At 42.1% G+C, this 24,600-nt stretch overlaps 2 protein-coding genes across 5 annotated transcripts; one reads left to right on the top strand and one right to left on the bottom strand.

Annotated features, from left to right (window-relative positions):
- Positions 1–214: 214 nt before the first annotated feature.
- LOC119284984 (probable UDP-3-O-acyl-N-acetylglucosamine deacetylase 1, mitochondrial) lies at positions 215–5,510 on the bottom strand. The gene is made up of 7 exons (XM_037564176.1): positions 5,283–5,510; positions 4,888–5,193; positions 4,563–4,769; positions 3,770–3,868; positions 2,693–2,757; positions 1,975–2,119; positions 215–665 (listed from the first exon to the last, which is right to left on the bottom strand). The coding sequence occupies exons 1-7, from the start codon at positions 5,385–5,387 to the stop codon at positions 588–590; spliced, it is 1,005 nt and encodes a 334-aa protein (XP_037420073.1). The 5' UTR covers positions 5,388–5,510; the 3' UTR covers positions 215–587.
- Positions 5,489–24,429, top strand: LOC119284983. 4 transcript variants are annotated; one of them, XM_037564172.1, is made up of 19 exons: positions 5,492–5,679; positions 6,275–6,361; positions 8,425–8,618; positions 9,282–9,386; positions 11,136–11,236; positions 12,298–12,376; positions 13,106–13,117; positions 13,718–13,783; positions 15,643–15,711; positions 15,784–15,840; positions 19,893–19,970; positions 21,325–21,422; positions 21,501–21,546; positions 21,976–22,103; positions 22,257–22,359; positions 22,953–23,021; positions 23,112–23,279; positions 23,761–23,817; positions 23,974–24,429. In XM_037564172.1, exons 1-19 carry the CDS (start codon positions 5,535–5,537, stop codon positions 24,178–24,180), a joined length of 1,869 nt encoding a protein of 622 aa, XP_037420069.1. In that variant the 5' UTR covers positions 5,492–5,534; the 3' UTR covers positions 24,181–24,429. The 4 variants fall into 4 exon arrangements, with proteins under 4 accessions (XP_037420072.1, XP_037420070.1, XP_037420071.1 ...); XM_037564173.1 differs by lacking the exon at positions 22,953–23,021 and having other exon boundaries at positions 5,490–5,679; XM_037564174.1 differs by lacking the exon at positions 23,112–23,279 and having other exon boundaries at positions 5,490–5,679.
- The last annotated feature ends 171 nt before the right edge of the window (positions 24,430–24,600 follow it).

Genomic DNA, 24,600 nt, shown 5'->3' with positions numbered 1-24,600 from the left:
TCGCGGCTTGGCGTCACGGCGCCTTCGTAGTTATCCAGGCCAGGAGAACCCAAGGAACCTCCGGCGTGGCCAGCACGGGCTGTAGGACCACACGAGCGAGGCAGCTTTCTTTCTGCGTCCAGAATTGATTTTTTTTTTTTGGATAACTGAAACGAGTTCACGCCGAGTCATGTCCAGTTATTACAACCATAACAAACATGGAGTACAAACATAATTCTTCAGATCAATCTTCAGAAAGCATGAGAAATACTGCTGTAATGTTAACTGACAGTTTTTTTTTTGTCATGCTCTTCTTAAGAAAATGGCATCCCCTATAACTTAAACTGCCATGAAAAATGTTCGCAAATGCCATCCTTTCTGGTGTCGGTTCATGAAACAAAAGAAATCACTTGCCAGAGATGGAGATATATGAGTACTCAGAGATATGGTAGGATTTTAATCTAACTATGAGCTGACACCAGTCCGACTGTCAGGATGAGGGCCATCACATGATTGTTAGTACCGTATGCTGAAATCTGCCATCTTCTTGTTGAGCATCACTATCACCAACATATGAACAATACCCGCCACCATGCGCTCCAAAATCGCTAAGCAAGCGTTGCTTGGTCCACACTAGTCTTCCCCGATAAATGATGTAGGAAACTGGTGTGCAGGGAATGACCAGCCTATGTCACGTCAATGGAGAAATATCAAGTTCAGATGTCACAAACTGCTCCCTCCGTCCCAAAATAAGTGTCGCTGATCTAGTACAAAGTATTGTACTAAATCAGCGACACTTATTTTGGAACGGAGGAGTAGTTTATTTACAGAACTCTAAGGGCGGCATAATAAATAGGATAACATAGGAGTACCAAACGAGGACAATACTCTACAACTCATTCTATCAGATAGGTTATTCTTGTACAAAAAGGAAAAAAAATTCTAGCAGGGAATATGCCATGTCCTAAGATAAACCCTATCGTCTCAGGACGACATGTTCGGCACAACACATGAAAGCAAGAGGTTGTGATGTGCCACGAGAAACAAAAAGGTGGTCTGTAGTTTAAGGTCACAATCAGGACAATGAGTGTCATTGCAACTTGCAAAACCTTTAGTTGAGAATGTCGCAATAACGGAATAATCATACTTTTTACACGGTAACTGATGCTTCCTTTCGGATCAACTGTAACTTTTTGCCTAACTTTGACTAGATCCCTGATCTACCACTGGCCAGGGGTCATTATTCATAGTTTTCATTGTCATGAACTACATAGTTCTTATTGCCTACCACTACAAATGGCATTGGATGTTTACTTCATAAAGGGAGAACTTCTCACAAAGCTAGAGAAGCCAAGCTAATGTGTGCTTGAGCAGCAACAGGCTTGTACAGTTGTGGTGGTGGTCCTGTTTTTTACTTTTTCTGTTCCTTTTGTTAGCTTTCATTTTCTTGCTTTTCTTTTTGACTGTGATTTGGTCACGTTTTGCGCCATTTTGACACTCTTCTAATACAAAATGACACATATGGGTGCGTGTTCAAGAAAAATAGGCAAGTGAACGTGATGATCACAAAATCAAGCCCTCCAAAAAAATGACACACGAACTTACAAAAAATCTCATGAAAAATGACACATGAACTTACAAAATCAAGCCCTCCAAAAACAAGCTGAACTGAATCACATGAAAATATTATTTTAAATTCACCTAACAACAAAAGAATCTCAAGTATATTCTTGAAGTAGCCAGGAGATTTGATAAATGTTCAAGGTCTTCTTAATTACACGATAAATTTGAAAGGTGAGCTGGAGTAAATCAAGCCCACAGATGGACTGGATGGAAATCTAACCAGTGCTAAACAAGCATACTCCAAATGATCATGGGCCACGAATAAGACAATTATAGTACCAGTGACAAAAGTGATGCGCTACGAACTTATAAGATGCAGTCGCTACATTATACAATAAGAATGCTGTAGTCAAATGAAGTTAAAGAACGTACCTTGTAGGCAACTATATGAGCAATTGGAAAACCCTGGCTGCCATTCCGTGCAAGAAGTGAGAAATCACCTATAAGATCTAAAATCTTGTGGCGGCAAGGTTCATCATCAAAACGAAGTGGTGGATTAAGCCAACCACCAGACATACTGTCAATTGCCAAACAAGTATACCACATTATCTGACTAAATTGACATGGGGATGGCCAATTACTACAATACCAATATAATGCATACACAGTAGTACTTCTGATGTTATTTGACCGGATTAAAAAAAGACGGGCACTTCTAGTGTTATTGTAAAGCTATATTATGTGAAGTATGAACTACATAATCAGTTAAGCACCAACTAAATTAAGCTTATACTCCCTCTACTGATCTAAACGCTCTTATATTTCATTACAGAGGGAGTACTTAACTACTCTTCTACAAAACCATTGAGCATGCATATTCTTAGAAAGCTCTGGCGACTAACCATGTTGATTACTTAATCATTCAGTTATTCCTCAATTAGATTTGACAAAAGAGTTATTAGTACTGCAATTGAGTTATGGGTGAAAAAAATATTTTTTATTAAAACCAGATCATTTATTCATTCATGTAGGCATCATCAGATATATTTATTAAAACTATGTCAACAATGAAACCACCAATCCACAGTTCGACAGAAAGCTAAAATGAACTATAATTAGAAGACAAATATTTCATCATATTATTATTCACCTGCAAACCATAGCATTTTCCAGTGATCCTCCTTTTATAAGCCCAGCACCACGCATTTTTTCAACCTGAAGAAGTCAGAATTGCAGAACAAAGAAGTGAGTGTCTGCACTCACATGTACTCCCTCCTTTCCGGATTATAGGGCTCAAATCAGAAATCTCATCAACCAAGGCATTTTGTGAGTGGAGGAATGTATCTCGTACTTTACAAAACTACTCAAATTAAACTCATGCATTAATTTGGATTAATTGCAGTGCATGCATGCTTGGTCACTAGATGAGTAGGAACATTACATGCATTGGTGTGTTCCTTTTTAATTCTTGCATGCAAAGATTTAATGCGCCTCGAAAACTAAAAATGAGATGGAGATGAGCCCTTTAAATTGGAAAAACAAAAAAGTTGAAATAAGCCCTATAAACCGTAAAGGAGGGAGTAATTCATAAGAACGAGGCCAGAAAATTGCTGGGGGATGTAAGACATAGACAGTAATTCTGCAAAATCCCCAACAGAAAGGATAAAACGCAGATTGTACTACAGAGCTATATGGGAAATGAAAGAAATACTTGAAGTCCTTAGTTATGCAAGATTCATGACATTACTCATTAGTCAGGAAGGTGAAAACGAATATAAACTTTTAAAAGTTATGCACCATGAAATCATGATAAAATACATGAGAACCAAACCATGTGCTAGGCAAGTTGCAATGCCATTATTATTGGAGAAATTTTTATGATACTCCCTCTATCCGGGTTTTTTTAAGGCGAGCATGGGTTTTTTAGGTCTTCAATTAGCAAAGTGTGTGTTATATGCCACTAAAAATATATCATTGGATTCGTCCTCGAATGAAGTTTCCAAAAATATACTTTTGGTGGCATATTAGACACATTTCGTTGGTCAAATTGGAGACATAAAAGGCGTGCCGACCTTACAAACCCGGATGGAGTGAGTATCATATATTCCATATGTGAAAGACATTGATTTTCCCCCTGTTAGTACCAGAGAATGAATGATATTGCCAGTATACAGTAAAAAGAGTAATAATAGATTATAGATCAACATCAGTTCATGTGTGAGCAAACCTCTTCAAAAATACAGAAAGTTCTTGCAGGAGCTATCTTGCTTGAGTATATATCAGCATCCAGGAATGTATTGAACCATTGACAACCAATCGCTGGCGCCTATAATAGGATGCATAGTTTGCTCAAGTCCCTTGAAACATTTTTTGCACACTATCAAAGCTTTTACTTAAAAACAGTAATAAAAATTAGGCAACATTCCTTTTGTTCATGTCCTTGCCAACAGCAGGCATTTGGGCAAGCATTTTATTAATGCATATAAAAAATGAAGGTACTGTGCTTACACTTTATCGTAAATGTCTACTCCTATGATGATCATCAAATCAATGATTATAAAAACACAAGGATAATTTCAGCCTTATGCACAAAAAACATTAAACCTCACAGTCGATGTCCTGGCACACATTATCCGTACGAACAACTACTGTTCTATGCATCAGGATGTGGCAGGCTTCGAGCTCTCCCAACTTTGCTTCCACCATGATTAAAACATGTGCAAAGTCCGCCAAACTAAGCCCAAATAAAAACAATCTAATGGCCTCTACCAAATCACTAGATATGTGATAGAAAAAGGAAGTCAAAGGCTAGCTTCAGGCAGTGCTGACCTGACATCGATTTCATAGCAACAAAATACCCTTCTATTCCCGGTCATGCACCAGTGTTACTTAGAATTTTCAATTTGAGAAGTGATACATCGTACTACAAACCAAATTGCATATCAACCACATGGTTGACCCCCTACAATAATCACATTTCGTGAACTTAAAAAAAGGGGGAGGGCATGAGACATACATACCTTTGGAAAATCAATTCCATAGGTGATGTGGATTTGCGAGGAAGGGAATGCAGCTACAAAGCAATCGTCCTTCCGCAGGTAAACAGGCTCGTCGATTTTGGGTGCCAGTTTCTCCAACTTTTGTCCACTGATATCCTCGGCCGCACACAGACCTGCACCCCGGATGGCCTCCACCCACTCTTGCGCTGATCCATCAAGCAAAGGGATCTGTCATCGCTTGAAAATAAATTCACATGAATCGGAAATACATCGTGGATACTAGGAATCAGACATGAACGTCTACCCAACTACTCTGTTAGCAGCATCAGGCGAGACTGGCACGCACCTCATCGCCGCCGCTGACCTCGACGCGGCAGTTGTCGACGCCGAGCGCCTCCATGGCCGAGAGCAAGTGCTCGACCGTGCGCACCCGCGCGCCGCCGCTCCCGCTCCCGCTCCGCAGCGTGGTGCAGAGCGGAGACTGTGGCTCGGCATTCCCCGCCTCCGCCGCCACCCTCGCCTCCTCCACGACGAAGTACCTCCCCTCGCCGGCGCGCGCAGGGAGCAGCGTGGCGGTGGCGCGCGCGCCCGAGTGGAGCCCCACGCCCGACCTGCTCACCGCCGCCGCGAGCGTCTGCTGCGCCCGGCCCGTCTGGTGGGAGGGGGGCAAAAGGGGTTAGTCAAACAGCCAGTCAGCGCTCCAGGGTTTAGAGACAGGCTCCTCCGCTGACTCCCACTCACCGGCTTCCAGGAGAAGGCGGCGCGGGAGACGGATTTGAGACCTCGGCCGCCGGCGGCGGCGGCGGCGGCGGCGGCGGCGGACATGGCAGCGGCGGCGGCGGACATGGCAGCGAGGGATCACACTTTGACTAGCGAGAAGTGTGGCCCGCGCGTGGGGCCCAAAAGGTTTCTCCTCTCTCCCAGTCCCAGAGCCCCGCACCGCATAACCCCCGGGCCAGAGACCAGGAGGCCCAGGGCTGCTCTCGAATAACCATGTCCTCGCGGCTGCGGCTGCTCTCGCTCCTGCGGAGCGGCCGCCTCGCCCCCGCCCCCGCCCCGGCAGGTCGTCTCGCCGGCGCGCCCCCTTCAAGGGGCCTCCACCTACCCGCTGCCGCGGCCGCTGCCGCCTCCTCCTCAGGTGAGCGCTTCCCCCTGTGACCCTGTTCCGTGGTCTCGCGTTAACCCCCCGCAGGAGGATCCCTGGGCCGTGTTTAGCAGGGAAATGGCTGTAGCGAGGCGGAGTAGTGTGATTTCAGCGAGTTTGAGCGGTTGGATCGTGCGATGCGCTCTGGGGTTGTAAAATTGAGTTGATTTAGTGGCAAAATATTGGGGGATGGTGTTGCGTGCCTTCGATTGTTTCCATGGAGAGAAGAGATAGGTGAGGAGCACGACGGACTAAGAGTAGATTAGGGAGAATTGATGATGTCCCCCAAGGCCGGTGATGTCATGGGATCAGACTGGAATTGGAATGTGCAAGCTACAACCTGTGGGTGAATCTGAGTCTCTGGGGAGCTGTTCAGCTGTCACGAAATATGCAACGCCAAAGCTTGGTTGATCCATGATAGTAGCTGTGTACTTTGTTAGTGAACTGTTCTGGATTGATTTATTTCAATTAAATTGAGTTTTAAATTATAGTTTTACCTTCTTCTATTGTTTCTAGTGCAGCCAAGAGTGGCATTGCTCGTGTCTGCTTTCATGGTCATTTTGACAAAACGCATGATTTTCTCCCCCAGGTTCTGAATCTAATGATGGTAACTTTGGTTACTTTTCCAATCGACGGCTGGGTTTCAAGTTTGGCGCTATACTGATTGGACAAGCAGGTCTGGTCTCATGCATAGGCACCATCCCCTTTTCATGCATTGCAGACTGCTTAGCTGTTGCTGAATTCATAAATTTTAGTACAAGACAATAGTTGGACTAAAAGTATTATTATATCACTTGCTACCAAGTGGGGTGCATGCAATTTCAGCATTTGGGTGAGGTGGAAGAGAAAAGTTGAGGGAGGGTTATCTTGTCACCAGATTGAGAAACACGCTAACTGTGCATGCCGACAAACAAGCAAATGGTATAGCAATAAACTTCTGGACATGCACAACAAACATGCTAATGTTTCTAAAAAATGCATTTCTGGAGCCCACTCTCTTCCAACACACATGCAACAACCGATAATTTTCTAGGTTCTTAGACACGAGTTTAGGAAACAATGGACTGGACAGCTTGTTTCTTTTGATGATTTCAGGCATTCTCTCACCCATGTTTACAAGCTAAGTTACAAACGCAATGACCTGCACATTTCACACATGACGAAACAATTACTTACTGCTTACTACAGTTTATTTCTGATAAATACAAACATCACAGTCCTATGAGTGAAAACGTAGAGGATACGGCACCAAGTAGCAATAGAACCTTCACTTTTATCAGAATAAGTGGATGCCAACATTGGTTGTTGGATAAAAAAAAGCCTTCTCATTCCCAATGCAGTTATGAGGTAAGGGGCTCCCGCACTTACAAATTAGATCCCTTGCCCTTCCACTAATATTTTTGGTTTTTTAAACTAAGAAAAAAATAACTAAACTAGCTAAATATACTAAGCTACCAAAAGCAAGAAATTAGAAGCTCCAGCGGTTGCTTCCCCAGTAACGGTGCCAAAAAAAACTTTCATGTGCACATGTGTTGTTGGTATTGCTTATTCGATGAGGAAGAATGCCGAATCCATAAGGAAGTGTTGATTGATTTTGTTTTGTTCCACATCTGATATCTCACAAAGCCAGCAAGCGGTGAAAGTGGAAATTCATAACTATTCTTCCTCAACTAGTTGCAAGCTTCCAGATCAAAAGAAGAACTAACAAGAGCTAAAGCAAACACTAGAAAGCTAAAACTGAAAGTACTATAATTAATTCTGCGTTTGGCATTGCGGTGGATTCTCATAATCCTGTTTGGCCCACCCGCTTTTCCCTAATTCTAGCGTTACTTTTATGGCTAATTTTCCACAGCAGATTATAAAATATAAGTGCAGCACTGCAAAGTTCAGCAACCGCAGACTGAGCCTAAAACAGGATCCGGAACAAGCAAGAAAAACTATTAAATTAATGCAACTAGGTTCATTGCCCTTCCACTATTCCAGCAATCTCTCTTCCACATATTGGTGTTGAAAACCCCGTGGGGGAGATCAATAGTTAGCGTGTTTAGTTCCTGTTTTGCTTTGCTGAAAACTTGTAATTAAGGTCCATTCACCTCCACTGCTCCAGCAATTCCCCTCTTCAGATATTGGTGTTGAAAAACCCAGAAAAAAATCAGTAGTTACTGTTTTCAGTTCATGTTTTACTTAGTTGGAAAATCCTCCCCTTTACAGTCGGTGTCTGTCAGCACTTCACCATACACTAACGGCCCCTCAAACTCACTGGCTCCTTCAGTGTACAACCGACAGTCCCGTAGGGACCTTCGTCCATCGGTCAGTCACACACTAGTGTCCAATTAAGCCAGAGATGTCAGAACTCAGAACCAGGCTCTAGTACCAACTGTAGGAATGTAGGATTGTAAAGGCATCCACATTCCCAAAAGCTACCTTGCTAACATAGGGGACTGCCCCACTTCTAATTTAATTATATTTATAGCAAATGTGTTCAATTAGGTTTGCTGCCTTTCAGCAACCAACGTGGCTACGTTCAAAATACCCAATGTGGGGAACTTCCAAAAGCCTCACAAGTCCTCCCATTATTTTCCCAACTTCAGTCTTCAATACTCCAGAGTTGATCCACAGCAACTTAATAGAATTCCCACTCTAAAGCTTTGAAGCTCTATTATGATTTTACTTTTCAAAATTTAATGAAGGAAAACTCATATTTGATATCGTGTGATCCTAACCTCGCTCTTGTTACAGCTTTTTTTCTTAGCCTGAGCGACGGCTCTGTATTGGCTCAGGATGACTCAGTTGCTCCAGCAGCTACAATGAGTAAGCAAGCTGATGCTATTGTTACTGGTCTACGTCGGATTGAAGATGGTTCAGTGATCTCAAATGAACACACGATCAAATGGAGAATCTTCACGGATAAAGCAAAAGCTTTTTTCATAAAAGCAAGTACCTCTTGTCCTTAGCTTCATCTAGCCCACCTTTTGGCGTTATCTTTCTTATAAAAAAATTACTACCTATAGTTCCACACTTTGTTCCAGCATGATCCCTTTTTTAATGTGTTATCTAAATTTGATGCAAAACTTGATCACGATCATCTTGATATATCATAACCTAGAGAGGATAACTTTGGTGTGTTGCCACATGATGCTAACTGTTTGGTCCACACAGTTTGGCCACCTGCTACAACTCTTTCTATGGGCAAAAGCCCTTTAGTTTCCTAATTAAACCTTGTGAAACTGGAAGGTTTAGCTTGTCATTAAACTACGCTCTGTTTTTATGTTCATATGCTGAAACTTAATAGTAATTTGTCATGATATTTTGGATTGCTATTGCTTGAACGCTTGAGTGTAGCAACTTCCATAAGTACATATTCTAAAACTTGCTTGAGTCAATAAACCATGGGACTGCTGAACATTTGCATTAATTATGATCATTTGGACCATATGCCATGTGCATCACAAGTTTCTAATACCATAATGTTCCTTGGAGTATGACTGTACGTAAGGAGGAAAGGAGGGGTCCATCTTTAGTTACTCCTACTCTGCGTTTGACCTTTGAAATACAGTTATTGTTATCCTATTATATGTATTTATCTCCTTTTTTAGGGAAAACTAGATGAAGCTGAAAGGTTCTTCAAGGCAGCCCTACATCAAGCTAAAGAAGGATTTGGACTGAGAGATCCACATGCTGCATCGGCACTAAAAAACTTGGTAATTGTCACCTCTGACTATGAACTGGAGACTGAAGTAACATTCTGTTTTCCTCTCTAATGAACGGAACTCTTGCACTCCATAAGCTTTATGAGTTTTATGACCTGTTTGAGTTCATAGCCAAAATGCCAAACATAACCACACTTTGTCACACTCTAAGGTGGGCAAGTTTGACCGATTTAGGTATGGGATTTAGTTTGTAGTCACGCGTTAGGAAAGATTAATTTTCTGACAGATGGGTCTTGTGTGTCATGGACTAAAAAGGTGTGGCAAGATTCTCTTAGTGATGCTAAAGTGCACTCAGATTTTATTGACCTAACTTAACGTGAGTTTGGCAAGAAGTATGTGGCAAAGTTTGGCAAGGTTAGACGTTGAACCAAACAATCTCTTACATATCCTTGTTCACTTACCTGGTAAATTCGTGCGCATTTAACACATCTTTAATTCACTATGATCCCTAATTTTGGAGGTCTCTCATTCGGTTGAGGTGTTCAATTTTGGATTTGGTTTACGATTTTGAGGTAAACGATTTCTTAAGGAGCTCTCTCATTTGATTGAGGTATTCAATTTTGTATTTGGTTTACAGTTTTGACTGGGCCAACGATTTCTCAAATCAATTGGCAACACCAGCCTATAAAAACACATCAGTCCAGCGCACCTCTCACCACCTGGCAAAAAAGAAGCGCCAGCATGCGACACTGTAGCACCTATACAGTACATGCGGCCACCAGCGCAGGAAACTTCCCCACATATTGATTAGCACATAACAGAGTCACGCCATCAGGAAGGGCTCACCAAAACACCGCATTATATTATATAAAAAAAACACCCCATCATCTCCACATGCGCCAAACCAAATAAAAAAATGAAATCCCACCAACACCAACAGCACAGCGAAGCACGCCCAACTTTTCTAGTCCTTGTCTATTTTTAATGCACAGCGAAGCACGCCCAAAGTGGTCACGGGTTCAAGTCCTGGAAACAGCCTCTTACAGAAATGTAGGGAAAGGCTGCGTACAATAGACCCAAAGTGGTCGGACCCTTCCCCAGACCCTGCGCAAGCGGGAGCTACATGCACTGGGGCTGCCCTTAGCGAAGCACGCCCAACTTTTCTAGTCCTTGTCTATTTTTAATTCTAAATTGCACAAGAGAAGGCGCCAATCGGCTTACTAGCTAGCACCATGGATGGTGGGCTAGCCAGCCTGGGTTCGGACCTTTGCTTCTACCTTAATTGAAATTGAAATTGATGCCTAGTTCGTCGTAGGTATCACTTTTTTTAAACTACATATAAGGCTGTATACCACATAAGCCCTCTGGAGGTGGGGTACTGACAACTTAACACTATGTAGGATGTGGCCACGATTGAATCAACTAGTTTTTATGCTTTAGAATTAAAATACTTGGGTGTATCAATATTAGATTGCATGCACTGTATTTTTAGGGTCCAATCTTTCTACCAAGTGAATATCCATTGCACCAGTAACCAGCCAAGATCCCTCAACCAAACAACTTTAAATGACCTGAATTCTTGGCATCAGTGCATCATGTACTGAATTCATTATGTATCACTACGTTTTCCCAGTATGTTAAGTTGTACGGGTTGCATTTAACACACCAGCACTCGATGGTTTCCATGTAAGAATTTAAAAGGCCAGGCTACGTCCTGTCTTGTGGTGGCTTTCATAAACCTCTCAGTACTGCTCTTGCCTGAACAGACATTCCTCTTGTTCTCTGTTTTCAATATTGCAGGCGGAGTTTTATGTGTTAAGAAAAGAGTTTGAGAAAGCTGAACCGTTATTTCTGGAAGCAATTGAAATCTTGGAGCAATCATTTGGACCTGATGATATACGGTACTGTAAGTTTTAGCTCTGTTTTTAAGGCGTCCCTAAGGCGTCGCTTAGGCGACGCCTAGGCGTCAGGGCGCCCCCAGGAGGCAAGGCGTCGGCCTTGCCTTACATGTGTGTCTAAGGCGTCCGCCTTAGTCCTTAAGGCGTCCAAGGCGTCCGCCTAGGCGCCACTCTGCCTGCCTTAGGCAAATAAGGACGCCTTAGACAGAGCTGGGTGGTTTAGGCGGGAAACAGATAACTGGGAGGGAAGGAAAGGGCGGGAAACTTTGTCTTGGCGCCAACAGGTACTAGAGGGAGAGAGAGAGAGACCTGTAACCATTTTCAGTTTCCCCCCACCCCCAGGCTGGATCTGAGCTTCTCCCCCTCCTCTCTGGCAGCTTCCCCCTCCTCCCCGGCAGATCCCCCTCCCCTCCTACAGTTCCTCCTCCTCCTCTCCTGCAGATTCTCCATCCTCTCCTGCAGATTCTCCATCCTCTCCAGAACCATATGGGCTCTACAACCATCAGTTGCAAGGTGTGTATGGCTGTATGCCTAGTTGCCTAATGCCTACCAAATTCTACTTAATTCTGTTGCTTACAAGTCTCTAAGGCGTCGCCTCGCCTTATGCCTTAGCGCTTAGGCAGTGGGGCGCCCCCCCAGCGCCTCGCCTCGCCTTACCGCCTTAAAAACATAGAGTTTTAGATTAAGATTTTTGTTCAGTAACTTATGATTCGGTTCATTTTGTAAAAGGAGTGAACATAAGGTTATATCTCAAGGGCAAAAGGCTAGTTTTTAGGGTTAAATTGGAGCGGATAGAAAGGGATGCATAGGTGACATGATATTTGTTTCCATTACATGGTGCATGTTATGCATCCCTGCCTGCTTGGTGTGTACTGTTGTTGATGAGCGGCAGAATGGTGTACACTTCCGCCTTTGTAATAGCAGAGAACTTAATATTATATCCTGATCACTCTGTGTTTGCATGATTGATCACACTTGTCGATGCTTATGAAGTTCCATCTAAATTCCCTACTTTGGTGAATTACCTTGTTCTGCATAAAACATGTTATACATACCTCTTGTAGGGTTGGAACAGCTTTGCGTAATCTTGGACAACACTATCATCTTCAGAACAGGTTTGATCAAGCTCAGACATGTTATGAGGTACCTGTTGTTACCTCATGAATCTTTTCGAGTTCAATTTTCAATTTTTTTTGTAATTGTGTTATGCTATACAGTTTGAGAAGTGTTGAAGTGATTAATATAGTCAGATGGTTGGCCTAAAAGAAGTGTTTGAGTGAAATGTTATATAATAGCTCAATAGAACTCTCCCCTACTGTTCTGGGGGAAAAATGTAACAGCTAGCAGGCAATAGTTTGTACGGCTTGAATATATCAGAACAGAACCACTTTCTGTTGCTTACCCTTAATATGTAGTTCATTTATCTTGATGAGATCAATCGTGGAGCCGTTTACTCATTTATCTTTGCAAACCTGAATAATTTGCACAATCTGATTCTAACTTGCATATTTTATGAACGTTTCCTAGAGCCTGCAAAATCGAACATAGGAATCAAATGTCCCCTTAAAGAAACATACCATCATTATATACCATAGAGTTCTTACATAGCATCCACAACACTGCAGAAGTTCTCATGTGAATACTCATTTAAGCATCTCTGCTTATTTGAGTTGCTCGTCGTCTGCTCATGCGCAACAAAAATATTAAAGAGGCTGCTTGTGGAATAGAAACTTTGAAAGGAAAAAAAAGAAAATTTTGCCATTGTGATTTTCATACAATTATTGAATCAGTTTTCTATGATTTATGCATGTTTTCTTCAGCTCAAACTTGCTTCTTATATCATTTTCTATTTCTATTGTTTCTTTTTTTCAGCGTGCTTTGAAGGTAATACTAAATTCTTGAACCTCCTTTCTCTATGCATGTTTGAAATTATTATTTTCAGCGTGCTTTGAAGGTAATACTAAATTCTTGAACCTCCTTTCTCTTTGCATGTTTGAAGGTAATTCTTGAACCTCCTTTCTCTATGCCACTGAGATACTTCATATTAACAACATCCAAGTTAAGCAGTACACACTAGTTTATCTGGCATGCACATCGTTCTGCTGTTGGCACGTAAGCAGACTAAATGATAGGCCATCAGGAAAACATATCATTATTTGAGTCATGACCCGTTGGACAAAGCACTAAAAAAATGTATGCATGTTAATCGATGGAGAATAACATGAACAACTCTTGTAACTCACTGTTGAAGCCAGCATGAGCAAGTATTAGTAGATCGTGTTTATGAGTAAACAGCTTTAGTCATAGTATTCTGCTGACTGTTGTTTTATTTGTTTTCTTTTAATCATCAAATATTTGCGAGTGGTGCATATCAGTTACGTATCACTATATGTGTGCTCACTTTTGTACAGAAATAATACTATTGACTAATTTTTCGGATATTTTTTTGTAGTTCTAACGCTCATTGGTTTAACTCTGGTGTAGATACAAGGAAGTGTTGTGGGGCCTGGTCACCCAGATTATGCAAATACAATGTACCTTCTAGCCAGGGTACAAGTACAACTGCTCTGTTGCTGTATAAGTACTGTTATGTACTGTATTCTCTTATTGTTTTCTAGAGACATCTCTCTCAAAGGGCAGGATCTCTGCCTTTCATTAATAAGAATAGAATTGCACAATTAATTAAGGGAAAATCAGATACAACGAGAACGAGTACACGTCTATGCAAACCTAGGTCCTGAACCCCACAGGCCAACAAAACGACGTATATTGTTTGCTAGAAGATATTTATTTCCTTTCTAGGCACTGGGCCAGATACAACACGCACACACCAAGCTAAACTAGGCCCTGAGCCTCACAAGTTTTTTCTTTTACCTGGAACCTTGCCGATTCAGTTAACCCTGTGGTCCAATCAAATCGTTGGCCACCTCATGGGATGTCTGGAGCCTGACCTGGCCGCATCTAGGGAGGGTTCTAGGACCAGCTTAGCACCAAATGTTGCCGTGGAATGTGCAGCTTTATTACAGTCTCTGGAACAATAACTACATGAAATCAATATAAAGTTAAGCGAAGAATGGAATTGATCTCACAGAACATGGCTCTAATGATGCTCAGGCCTTTTTCACTGAGGGAAGAGGAAAGGAAATATGTATCGATTAAGCATATCTGACACTGACATTGTTTGGTGGAAACTATGTAAAGTTCATGGATATTAATTATTATCTAATGGTCATGCTAATTGAAAACTGCATCTGGCCTAGAAACATGTTACTTGATTAATGAGTAAAGATGTTAATTCAAGAGATTCACCTGATAAATCAGCCGGTAAGACATAATCAAGAGAAATATATATCAAGTTTAGCAGTAGATCAAGTTGCTTTGCTCATAACAAAGAGGACCCTCTATGAGGAACTAATTAAGCAAAAATAAATCAGTCTTATCTCAGTCTCCTACTTCCTCTAGTCTCTCATGCCCTTCAGGTCCGGCTGCCATCAAGGCTCCCTCCCGCCTCTTGTGATTCATGCTACTATCCTACCGTGCAACATTTCCTTTTGCAATATTAATTAATTGCCTCATACAGTTACTGGTTCTGGAACAGTTAGGAGCTTGCAGCTGCCTCCACAGTTGTGCCTCCTTGCTTTCAAACCTCCGTTATTACAGTTCGTGTGTCAGGAGTCGAGAAGTGTAGCCTAACACAGGGCATCCTACCATATGAAAATAGCAGGAGCATTTGTTTCAGCATTTGCTCCCTTTGTTGGTGCACATCCTCCAGTTCTTTCTGTCCAAAAAAAATATTTTCTATTTGAACTTGTGAAATGTATGATGTCTTGAGAAAGATTGGATTAGAGTGCCTTCTGAGAGCACGTGAGAAAAACCCCTGCCTAATGGGCTTGTATGAGTCTTTTTAGACTCTTTCCTCTTAATATAATGATGTGCAGCTCTCCTGTGCGTTCGGGAGAGAGAGAGAAAATGATGCGCAGCTCTCCTGCGCGTTCGAGGAAAAAAAGTACGTGAGAAAACATGGCTTCGAAGCTGTTCGTCAGTTTGAAATAAAACCCAGTGTCTTCACATGTGTGGCCGTATGGATCATACATTGTTCATGATTTGTCGATTTCCTGCAAGGCAGTAGTGATGTGTTTCTCTCTCTGAGAATCTAACTGTTATATCACCATGAAGCTCATATGGTTGTGTGTGCTCTGCTGCATAGAACTGTATTTTATTCTTGCATGAAGTGTTTTCATATATATACTCTTCTTGAGCTCACTCTAAACTGTGTTTTCTTGAGATTTCCCTCCTTTTCGTTGGTTCCCTTAACCTAAATAGATGGATTTACCAGGGAAATGCCTTCTAAAACATATTCCTATTGTGTATGTCACAAAAGCTAAACCTATTGTTTTGTCTATTCTTAGGTGCTAAGTCAACAAAGAAAAAGAAAAGATGCAGAAGCTCTTGTCCGGGAATCTATTAGGATACTTGAGGTATGCTTACCATTTCAGAGTAGATTTAATCTTTTTTTGGCATGAAAGGGGGCTTAATGAGGATTAAAATAGGAAGCTGGACTTGGCGAATCCCCTGCTTGCTTACAAAGAATGATGTTTCACTCTACAGTAAGCACCTCTCTTATTTCCTGCCTCTCAATAACCACTGCACTTTCTGAACTTGTGCATAGGGGTTTCAACTGTGTTCATGTTCACAAATGGAATATGCAGTGATGCTTTTTAGTGTTCAAACACATGGCATGTATGCCACAAAGTTGCATATTGAAAACATAAAATACATTTGACAACCATGCAACAACATGGTGATTAAACCCTTGTACTCCCAAGCATTAGACCAGTGTCTCTAAAATTTAGTTCACTCATTTAGCGAGGCATCCTTTCAAGGTTCATGGATTCCTTTAATACAGTATCCAGCATGGTTCTGTACAATCAGTTAGAGCATCTCTAGCAGATCCCGCAAACCGGGCCATCCGCTAAAATAACCGCCGGTTTGTGGGATCCATCCCGTATCCCCGGCCCGAGCATATCAGCCAAATCGGGCCGTCCCGGATTTTTTTTGTGGGATCCCGCATCCGCGAGCCCATTTCCTCCATATGTGCAGGAATCCACCCGATTTTGCCGGATCCCCTTTCGGTTGGCGCGAAGCACTTCCGCCGGCTTTCGTTTCTTGCCTCCCGCCCCAATGCCACCGCCCATCCATCCTCTGACCTCGTCGTTCGGCCTCGCAGCGTCGGAATTCAGCCGGATGGAGCCACCGCCGCCGGTCCGTTCGCTCGGGCCTCCCACGGCTCCAACTTCTGCCGCCGCCGCCCTCAAGAGGAAGCGCCAAGGGAGCCATCTCGTTCAAAGCGGCGCAGACGGCGCGGCACCACCGAGCGCCGCCCCTGCTCCGGTTCCACGCGCCCCGCCCAAGAGGAAGAAGACCGCCTCGACCGGCCCCGCCAATGCGCGGGCGAAGCCTCCGAGGAAGAAGGCAATCGCGCCAAGCGGTCGGGCTCCTCCTCCGCCTCCGGCCGACCGCGGCATCCACATTGATGACGAAGCCGCCGGCCACGCCTAAGACGTGTTCAATGAAGCGGCCGGGAGGTAAAAAAATATTTTGCTTGCTTTGCTCCTGTCATCATTTTTCGGCCTTCCGGAACAATTGCTTGAGCTTTGGCCGTTGATTTTTGTAGCCAAAATGTGCCCTACACATATACGGAGATGTTGGCCGAGAGCATGGTGAATTTGAGTGCCCCTCTTGGCGATTTCGATGCATCATATGTTGAGGTCGACGCGGAGGTGCACGATGAGAATGAAGATGATGATGATGTGCAAGAGATCCTAGAGGCCGACTATGATGCTAGGTTGGGGAGGACCGGCAACTACATGGAGACGAAGGATGCATGCTTAGTTAAAGCATGGGAAAGCATCCCTCTTGACTCCATCACCGGCAAGGATCAAACATATGGCAACTATTGGCAAAGAATTGAAGACAAATTTCATCAAATGATACCATTCCCATCCGGTCGGAGCTTGAAAGGCCTTCAAGGCCGTTGGAACACCATCAACAAAGCTTGCTCCCGTTGGTTCGGATGCTTGGAGCAAGTGTGGAATGCACCACCAAGTGGCGTCACTATTGATGATTATGTGAGCATTTCTTCATCTTCAAGTCCCCAGCGGTGTGCATAGGACGATTATGAGCTCATACTTGTCTCAATGTTTGTGTTTAGGATCGCATCGCCAACGAGTACTACAACCAAATCCCAGCCTCCAATGTCCAGTAATTCAATCGTCAACATTGTTGGAAATGGCTCCGGTATAATGAGAAGTGGAGGGTGAGGGACAAGGGATCCCCTTAAAAGAGGCATCAAAGTGGAGGTTGAAGATGATGATGATAGTGATGATGCACCAAGAGGAGGAAGAAACAAGGGCAAGCCGGATGGAAACAAGGAGAAAGCAAGAGTCAAGAGGAATTCCGAGGCAATCACTTTGAGGGATCAAATTGGTGAGATAGCGAAGATGGAGGATATGCTAGCCAAGCATTGGGATGCAAAAGTTGCCATGGCCGAAAGAAAGAGAAGCACGAAGAGGAGAAATGGGAAAAGAGGTGTGCCTTCGAGGAGCGCAAGCTCATCCTAGAGGAGCAAAGGAGGAAGGACGAGAGGACCGCCGAGGAGGACTGGTTCATGATGATGAATCCGGAGGGCATGGATGCAATGGCAAGAGAATTTTGGGAGATGAAAAGAATGGAGATCATGCTCCGGAGGAAGATGGAGCTCCAAAATCTTATGACCGGTGGTGGTGTTGGGTTTGGAGGGGGCTTTTCTTTCGGCAATGGTGGTGGTGGCCTCGACATGGGTGGCGGAAGTGGCTTCGGCATGGTTGGTGGTGCTTCGGCAAGCCAAGTGAATGGTGGTGATGGTGGTCGTGCTCAATCTCCGGTCCAAGTGAATGGTGGTGATGGTGGTGCTCACTCTCTGGTTCAAGTTCGTGAAGATGGAGGTGCTCACTCTCCGGTTCAAGTTCGTGAAGATGGTGGTGCGAGCTCTTCGGTCAATGTGGATGGTGGCGATGGAGGTGCTAGGGGCAGTGTTGGTGGCAACGTTCTTCGCAACAATGAGAATGTTGCTTGATTGATCAATGTCGTTTGAGCATCTTTTGTCTTGTTTTATCGCGCATTCATGAACCTAAACTTGATACCTCGTTTGTTGCACATGATTTTGGATGTGATGAACTAGTATGATGATCAACTAGTGATGTATATATATGATGATGAACTTGTCATGATGAACTTGCTAAATATTTGCTTATTATTGTATTTGCGGGACGGCAAGCCCTCCGGCGCGGAATAGATCCCGCAAAACATTTGCGGGACGGGTTTACGGGAACTGTTCCGCCGGAGCGCTCGCCCTCCCGTAAATAATTTTTGCGGGAGCCCTCAAACGACTTTTACGGCCCGGCCGTTTGCGGGGTCTGCTAGAGATGCTCTTTGACGGATATTATAGGGTTGAGGACAGAGAATGGAAAGACTAGATGACGCGTAAAAGTATCCCCAAAATTTTATATGCTAAATTTTGTTCAGATCCCTAATTATTTGTTTAAAATACGCTAGGCTTGGCAGGGGGCTGCAGGTTACATCGGCATGTCTTTGTCGCCAATCTGAGGAGAGCATGACCCACCTACTGATAGGTTGCCCTTTCTCCTGCACCTTAGGGCATGAGGTGCTCTTGTGGATCCACGGCGCGACCTCCAGTTGTTGTGATATGGTGGCATCAGGTCATCCTCTCCACCCCATCAGCGGTGCGGAAAGGCACGTAGTCGGTTGCCCTTGTTAGAGCTTCTCCCAGCGATGCCTAGCACTTAGAAGTGTGGCATTGTAATTTAGGGTGTTGCCCCTTTTAGGGTACAGAGCTTGTTCTCTATCGTGCAAGACTTCTGCATTTTTCTCGAAAAAGAAAAATATAATAGGGCAAACATTGGACTGCAGCAATTGTATTCAACGGTTTGTTCCATTTCTGCATACTTCTTACAGGAAATTAGTTTAGACACAAACCATATAGTGTATGTAGAAATTGTGGTGTGTATAATCCATTCTGAGTTGAATACTAATTAGACAAAAATCACAGGAGTCTGTTCCTAACATGAAAGTTAACACGTCAGGTCTTGCACACTGTGTCTGTTTTTTAGTGTTAAGGAGACAGTGAAATAAAGTTACGGATCTAACATACTCCCTTGAAAATCAATTTCATCATTTTCAGCGCTGATTGACAATTGGCATCAAATTTACACAGATTATTAAATTGTTACATCAGAAGCATTTGCTAGGTAAAATGCTAAGAATGGTTGTAACTTGAAGTTGTGCCATAGATCATTCGTACTTCATCGTGGTCTAGGTTGCTGATCAGTCCTTTTAAGTTCCTAGCAATGATTGCATCTCTTTTTTCTCTTATTCTATGCCCTACACTGCTTTTTTTAGTAGAACTGTAGGGGAGAGCCCTACAGTATGAATAGGAACGTAAGTTTGCATCGTGAGGACTTGAACCCAGGTGGTAGGATTGTACATCCACTCCCCCAACCAAGTGTTACCAGTTTGTGATTTTATGATCGTAATTTGTGATTTTACTTTGTTCTTGAGTGCATTTTTTGTGGCTTCGTACTCATGTTACCAGTTTTTCCAGGAGTTGATGAATCTGAAACAACTGGATGAAGCTGAAAATTTGCGAAGGAAGATATTACATATTATGGAGCTTTCTAAGGTATGCACATGTAGCTGTAATCCTACAATGTTTCTTCAGTAGTCTGTCGTACGAAATCAGGCATGAACATAATGTGGGCCTTAAATTGGTGCTTTAGTTGTGACACTGATTTTTTGTGAAGTTCTGCATTAACTTTGCCTGAAACACAAGTCGTGTTTAGTTGTTTGTTTATTCAAGGTTGAGTGGGGTGGCAAGGAAGGATAATGTATCACTACATTAAACACATTAAGCTATGCGCAAAGGGCGGCCAGCCAGCTATGCCACGTGGCGCAAGCTGGTTGGCCGCGGTGAGAAATTTTTTGAATTTTTTTTAGATGAAGGTGTGGATTATTTTTTAAATGCGTTTTTTTCTTTTTAGATGGATGTTAGGACCTTCGGTATTTTTTAAATAGACGGTTATGCAAAGTGGCACCTATTGGTAGGCTGCGGTGGTAAAAAAAAATTCTTTTTACTTCTGTTTTTAGATGAAGGTGATGATTTTTTTTCTGAGATGTTTTTTTAGACGGAGGCGATGACTCTATGTATTTTTTAAATGAAAATGTGCGCACAGCTTTCTCTTAAGCGGCGCCACAGGGTGGCGCCCCAACCACTAGTACGCATTCAAGTGCGTTGAAGCACAGATCACTATTGTTTTTGCCTCATTCTTACTCCCTCCATTCCAAAATAATTAAAGTTATAGGTTTGTCCTAAGTCAAACTAGCTTAAGTTTGACCAACTTATATAGTAAAATGTGCTAGGATCTACATAACCAAATACACATATGCGAAAATATAGTTCATAAAGAATCTCGTGGTTCTAATTAGGTGCTCTAGATGTCAATATATTTTTCTATAGACTTGGTCAGACTTAAACAAGTTTGACTTAGGACAAACCCAGAACTTCAATTACTTTGGAATGGAGGTAGTACGTAGACCAGATGTGCAAATTTAGCGAAATAGCATCACGGTGATCCTAAATGTGCAAATTTATGAAATATCAAGAGCTTCAGCTTTGTCCTACTCGTTATGTATAACAGTGGATTTAACATGCCAACATGGCTAGGGGGGAAATACCAGATCATTCACGGTGATCCTTGACATTTCAATGGGTTGAAATTCTACCAGAAAATAGCATACAATGGTTCTTGACTGTTTGACAACATCTCAAGTAGTAGAAAGTCTGAAATAGTTTTGATGTGACATATTTTGTGAAACTCTAGTCCAATTGGCAGTCCATACTATTTTCTGATAAAGCATATAGGAAACAAAATAAAAGCTGATTGAAAACAGAAAAGGAGAAAGGGCACTCTTGACCAGAGCCTGTCACATCATCCCTACGTAAACTACTGAAAATTATCTGTGGAACTGTTTGCTAGGGATGGGATTCGTTTGGTACTACAATGGCAGCCGTACAATTAAGTGTCACTCTTGTAACCCTAGGGAAGCTGAGGGAATCAGAAGAATTATTGCAAAGGTAAAAAGGTTACTTTTAGGTTCTTTGGCCAGTTTTAAAGTTTTCTTACTTACAGGTTCAATGATTTACGATGTTTAGATGCCTTGCAGTCAGAAAAAAGATTTTATCTGAAGACCATATTCAGGTTTGCCATTGCCTTATAATATTTGGCTTTTGAGCTGATTTTCAATTTATGGTAGAAAGTCATCTTGTGTTACCAGATGAAAGCATTGTGGCCAGTTGTCTCAAATGGTCATAGTTGGTAGTATATCACAACCTCCGTTACTTGGAACCTCCGCCTTCTTAAAATTGTTTATCTTACAATACCTTTGTGAAGTTTTTTAAGAACATGTAAACAGGTGTTTGAATCCTTTGTTACACCTGATATTTGTATATGGGATGACTTGGCTCATGTGGCCTAATACTCTCTCTGCTGTTGTTAGAAGCATAGAACCTGATGGTAATACCAGCCACCTTGCTGGAGCCAGTCTGGGACTGGCTTCTGAAACATTAACACAAATTTGTTAAACAGTCACATACTATTAGTGGTTAATAACCTGTCTCATTGTTACAGGTAGCAAGTATATTGGTATACTTGGCAAAGCTAAGTTTGCTTAGAATTATTAGTGATATCAAAGTGAACAATGACCTATGTAGATCTCACCTTGTGAGGGGAAAAAGACTTGTCAATGATTCGATAAGGTATTCCTTTTAGCTCCATATTTTTACACGTTTTTGGTTCCTAATTTCCATAGTTTCATTCGGCACATCAAAACTAAAAAGATGCCTAGATACTAAGTGCAGTAGTGTAGTAAATTGTTTGAATCTTTGTGAATCTATGTTTCGTCATGGTAGGATAGCGGAAAAAATACTGAATCCTTTGAGGGAAGATCAGAAAAAACCGAAGAATGCCTTTGGTATCGAATTGGAGCGGCGGATTGCAGCAACAGGAATACTTGTATGTTTCCCACCCACCCACAAAGGGATTTATCTTCCACTTATATGTTCATGATGTCCAACCCTTGTCCATTTTTACATTTTTCTTCCCCTGCTTTTGTGGTTATTTAGTTTTCTCTCCACTGATTAAGAATCCAATAGATTTGCAACTCTCAGGATTCCATGGATTGTGTTTTTACATAAACAATTGGTGCATTAAATTTCATGTTTGTCATGGTTACCATAAAGCTTCCTTTTAACATCACCATGCCTTCACATTTCTCCTATTTTTGCATGCCGCAATGTGACTTATCATATTCCCTTTCTATTTAGGTTTCTCTTGAGTCATGTCAGCATAGACAAGCATGCACCCAAATACTTTTCAACCCCATTTTCCAATGAAGACATAACACAAACACTAGCATTATATCCGAAATTGTTTACATAGGAATTATCTCCCGGCATCCTTGAATCCATTTGTAACCTGATGCGGCAGAGTTGTAGCTAGGATTGTGAAACGTTGGAATTTTGTTTACTTAAAGTGTTGTTAGTGTCTTCTCAGCCAGGTAGATGTGTAATGCCATGTTTTTTCTATTGATGATACTGTTATTGTAGTTGGAAGCACTTGAAATTGTTGGACTTCTTGACTGTTTAAACATGGCAATACAAGAATGGGCACCAGCGGTACTTTTCCTGTGCTTCATTTATGCATTTGGCAATTATTGGATACATAATCTTTTTTGTTTGCTTCTAACAAAACAATGTTCACTCTAGAACTCGGTACTCTTGCTAAGGCTTCCTCGGGAACATATGAAGCATGGATACTTCAAAATTGATGTTGTGCGCATACCAGACAAATGCTGGCTATTCATATGGCCAGCAAAATATCGCATAAGTCTTCGATATACCACGCTACGAATCCATTTTAATAAATTTGAAAAGGTCCGATACACCACTGTTGCATGTTGAATTTACTTAATCATGTAATAATTACGTTTTATCAACTTGACTGCTTATATACAGTTTCTTCATTTAGCTTTTGTTGTAGTAATGCATGTTGCTTTATTCATATACTCCGTAATTCCCACTTCGTTCTCGGTGGGTCAACAGAAATGATGATTCTCTAGAATTTGTTTCGCTAAGGATGGGATGAGACTTATTGCTCTAGAATTTATAAAGTGATTGCGTTTTATTTTAAAATTCGGTCACTAATTGTAATGGTCTCGTTCAGTTTATTATTTTATGGTATATGCATGGCAAAATTTTGTTTTATTGTTCTAAGTTACAAATCCCACACTTAAGACTGTGTCAAATAACAAGGATACAGCTGCTTCTGCATACTTGACCAATTTCCTTCTGTGTTACGGTATTCATACCTAATTTACCTTTGGTGTCTTAGCTGACTTGGATCTCTCTGTTTCAGTTTGATTATGAAAATTTTGAACAAGCTGTGCGCAAGTGGGTTTCACTTTACAATGAGGTATGTGTTGGGTCCTTGGACTGTGAATTTCATTTGTTTATTTTTTGAACCATGCAGGAGAGGGTCGGTCCTCCAGCCTTTCTGCTTAATATGATCTGCAGTCAGCACGGACTACAGAACTAAATAACCATTTTAACATGATATTTACTGTTGCAGCCTCGTACACGAAACATAGTGTCCAACGCCCTCAGGGCGCACTACATGAAATGCTGGAGGACCCTCGTCGGTGGTACTCGGCGCACTCCTTACATGAATGCACCACATATCCAAGATTTGCTGGCTGAGTCACAACAAATAATGAAGGAATTGGGAGGAGAGAACAATATGACAGGCAGTGTGGATTTTGGTGATGCAGAGGAATAACCTTGTCAGACTCGGTCATTGTGGGCAAGTGGACAAGACGTTGACTGATACATGTAGTTATACAAAGTCTATCTAAGATTTCATGTGCAAAATGAGTGTTTGCACTCCTTTTGTCATATTTTTCACAATAAATCTTTTGGGTAGAATATCAAAAGATTAATTAATAGAGTATCCAAATGCTAACGACTTTTTTGTTGTTGTGTGTGTTGACAGTACAACAACTTGCGTTCAGTTTCAAACAAGCATCAATTTTTAAATGGGTTTAAAATGCGTTTGGAACCCAATACATAGGCATGCAAATTTGGAACCTCCAGGGTATACCGAATTCACCTCATTTGAAAAATAGTGTTTTTTTTAATAAATTTGCATCTCTTCAAGTCCCTTTAGGTTCCAAATTTGCATCCCTCACAAAACAGTTGC

The sequence above is a fragment of the Triticum dicoccoides genome, chromosome 4A (assembly GCF_002162155.2).
Source record: "Triticum dicoccoides isolate Atlit2015 ecotype Zavitan chromosome 4A, WEW_v2.0, whole genome shotgun sequence".
Classification (NCBI taxonomy): domain Eukaryota; kingdom Viridiplantae; phylum Streptophyta; class Magnoliopsida; order Poales; family Poaceae; genus Triticum; species Triticum dicoccoides.
Note: the sequence above shows the minus strand (reverse complement) of the source record. Positions and strands in the feature narration are given on the sequence as shown.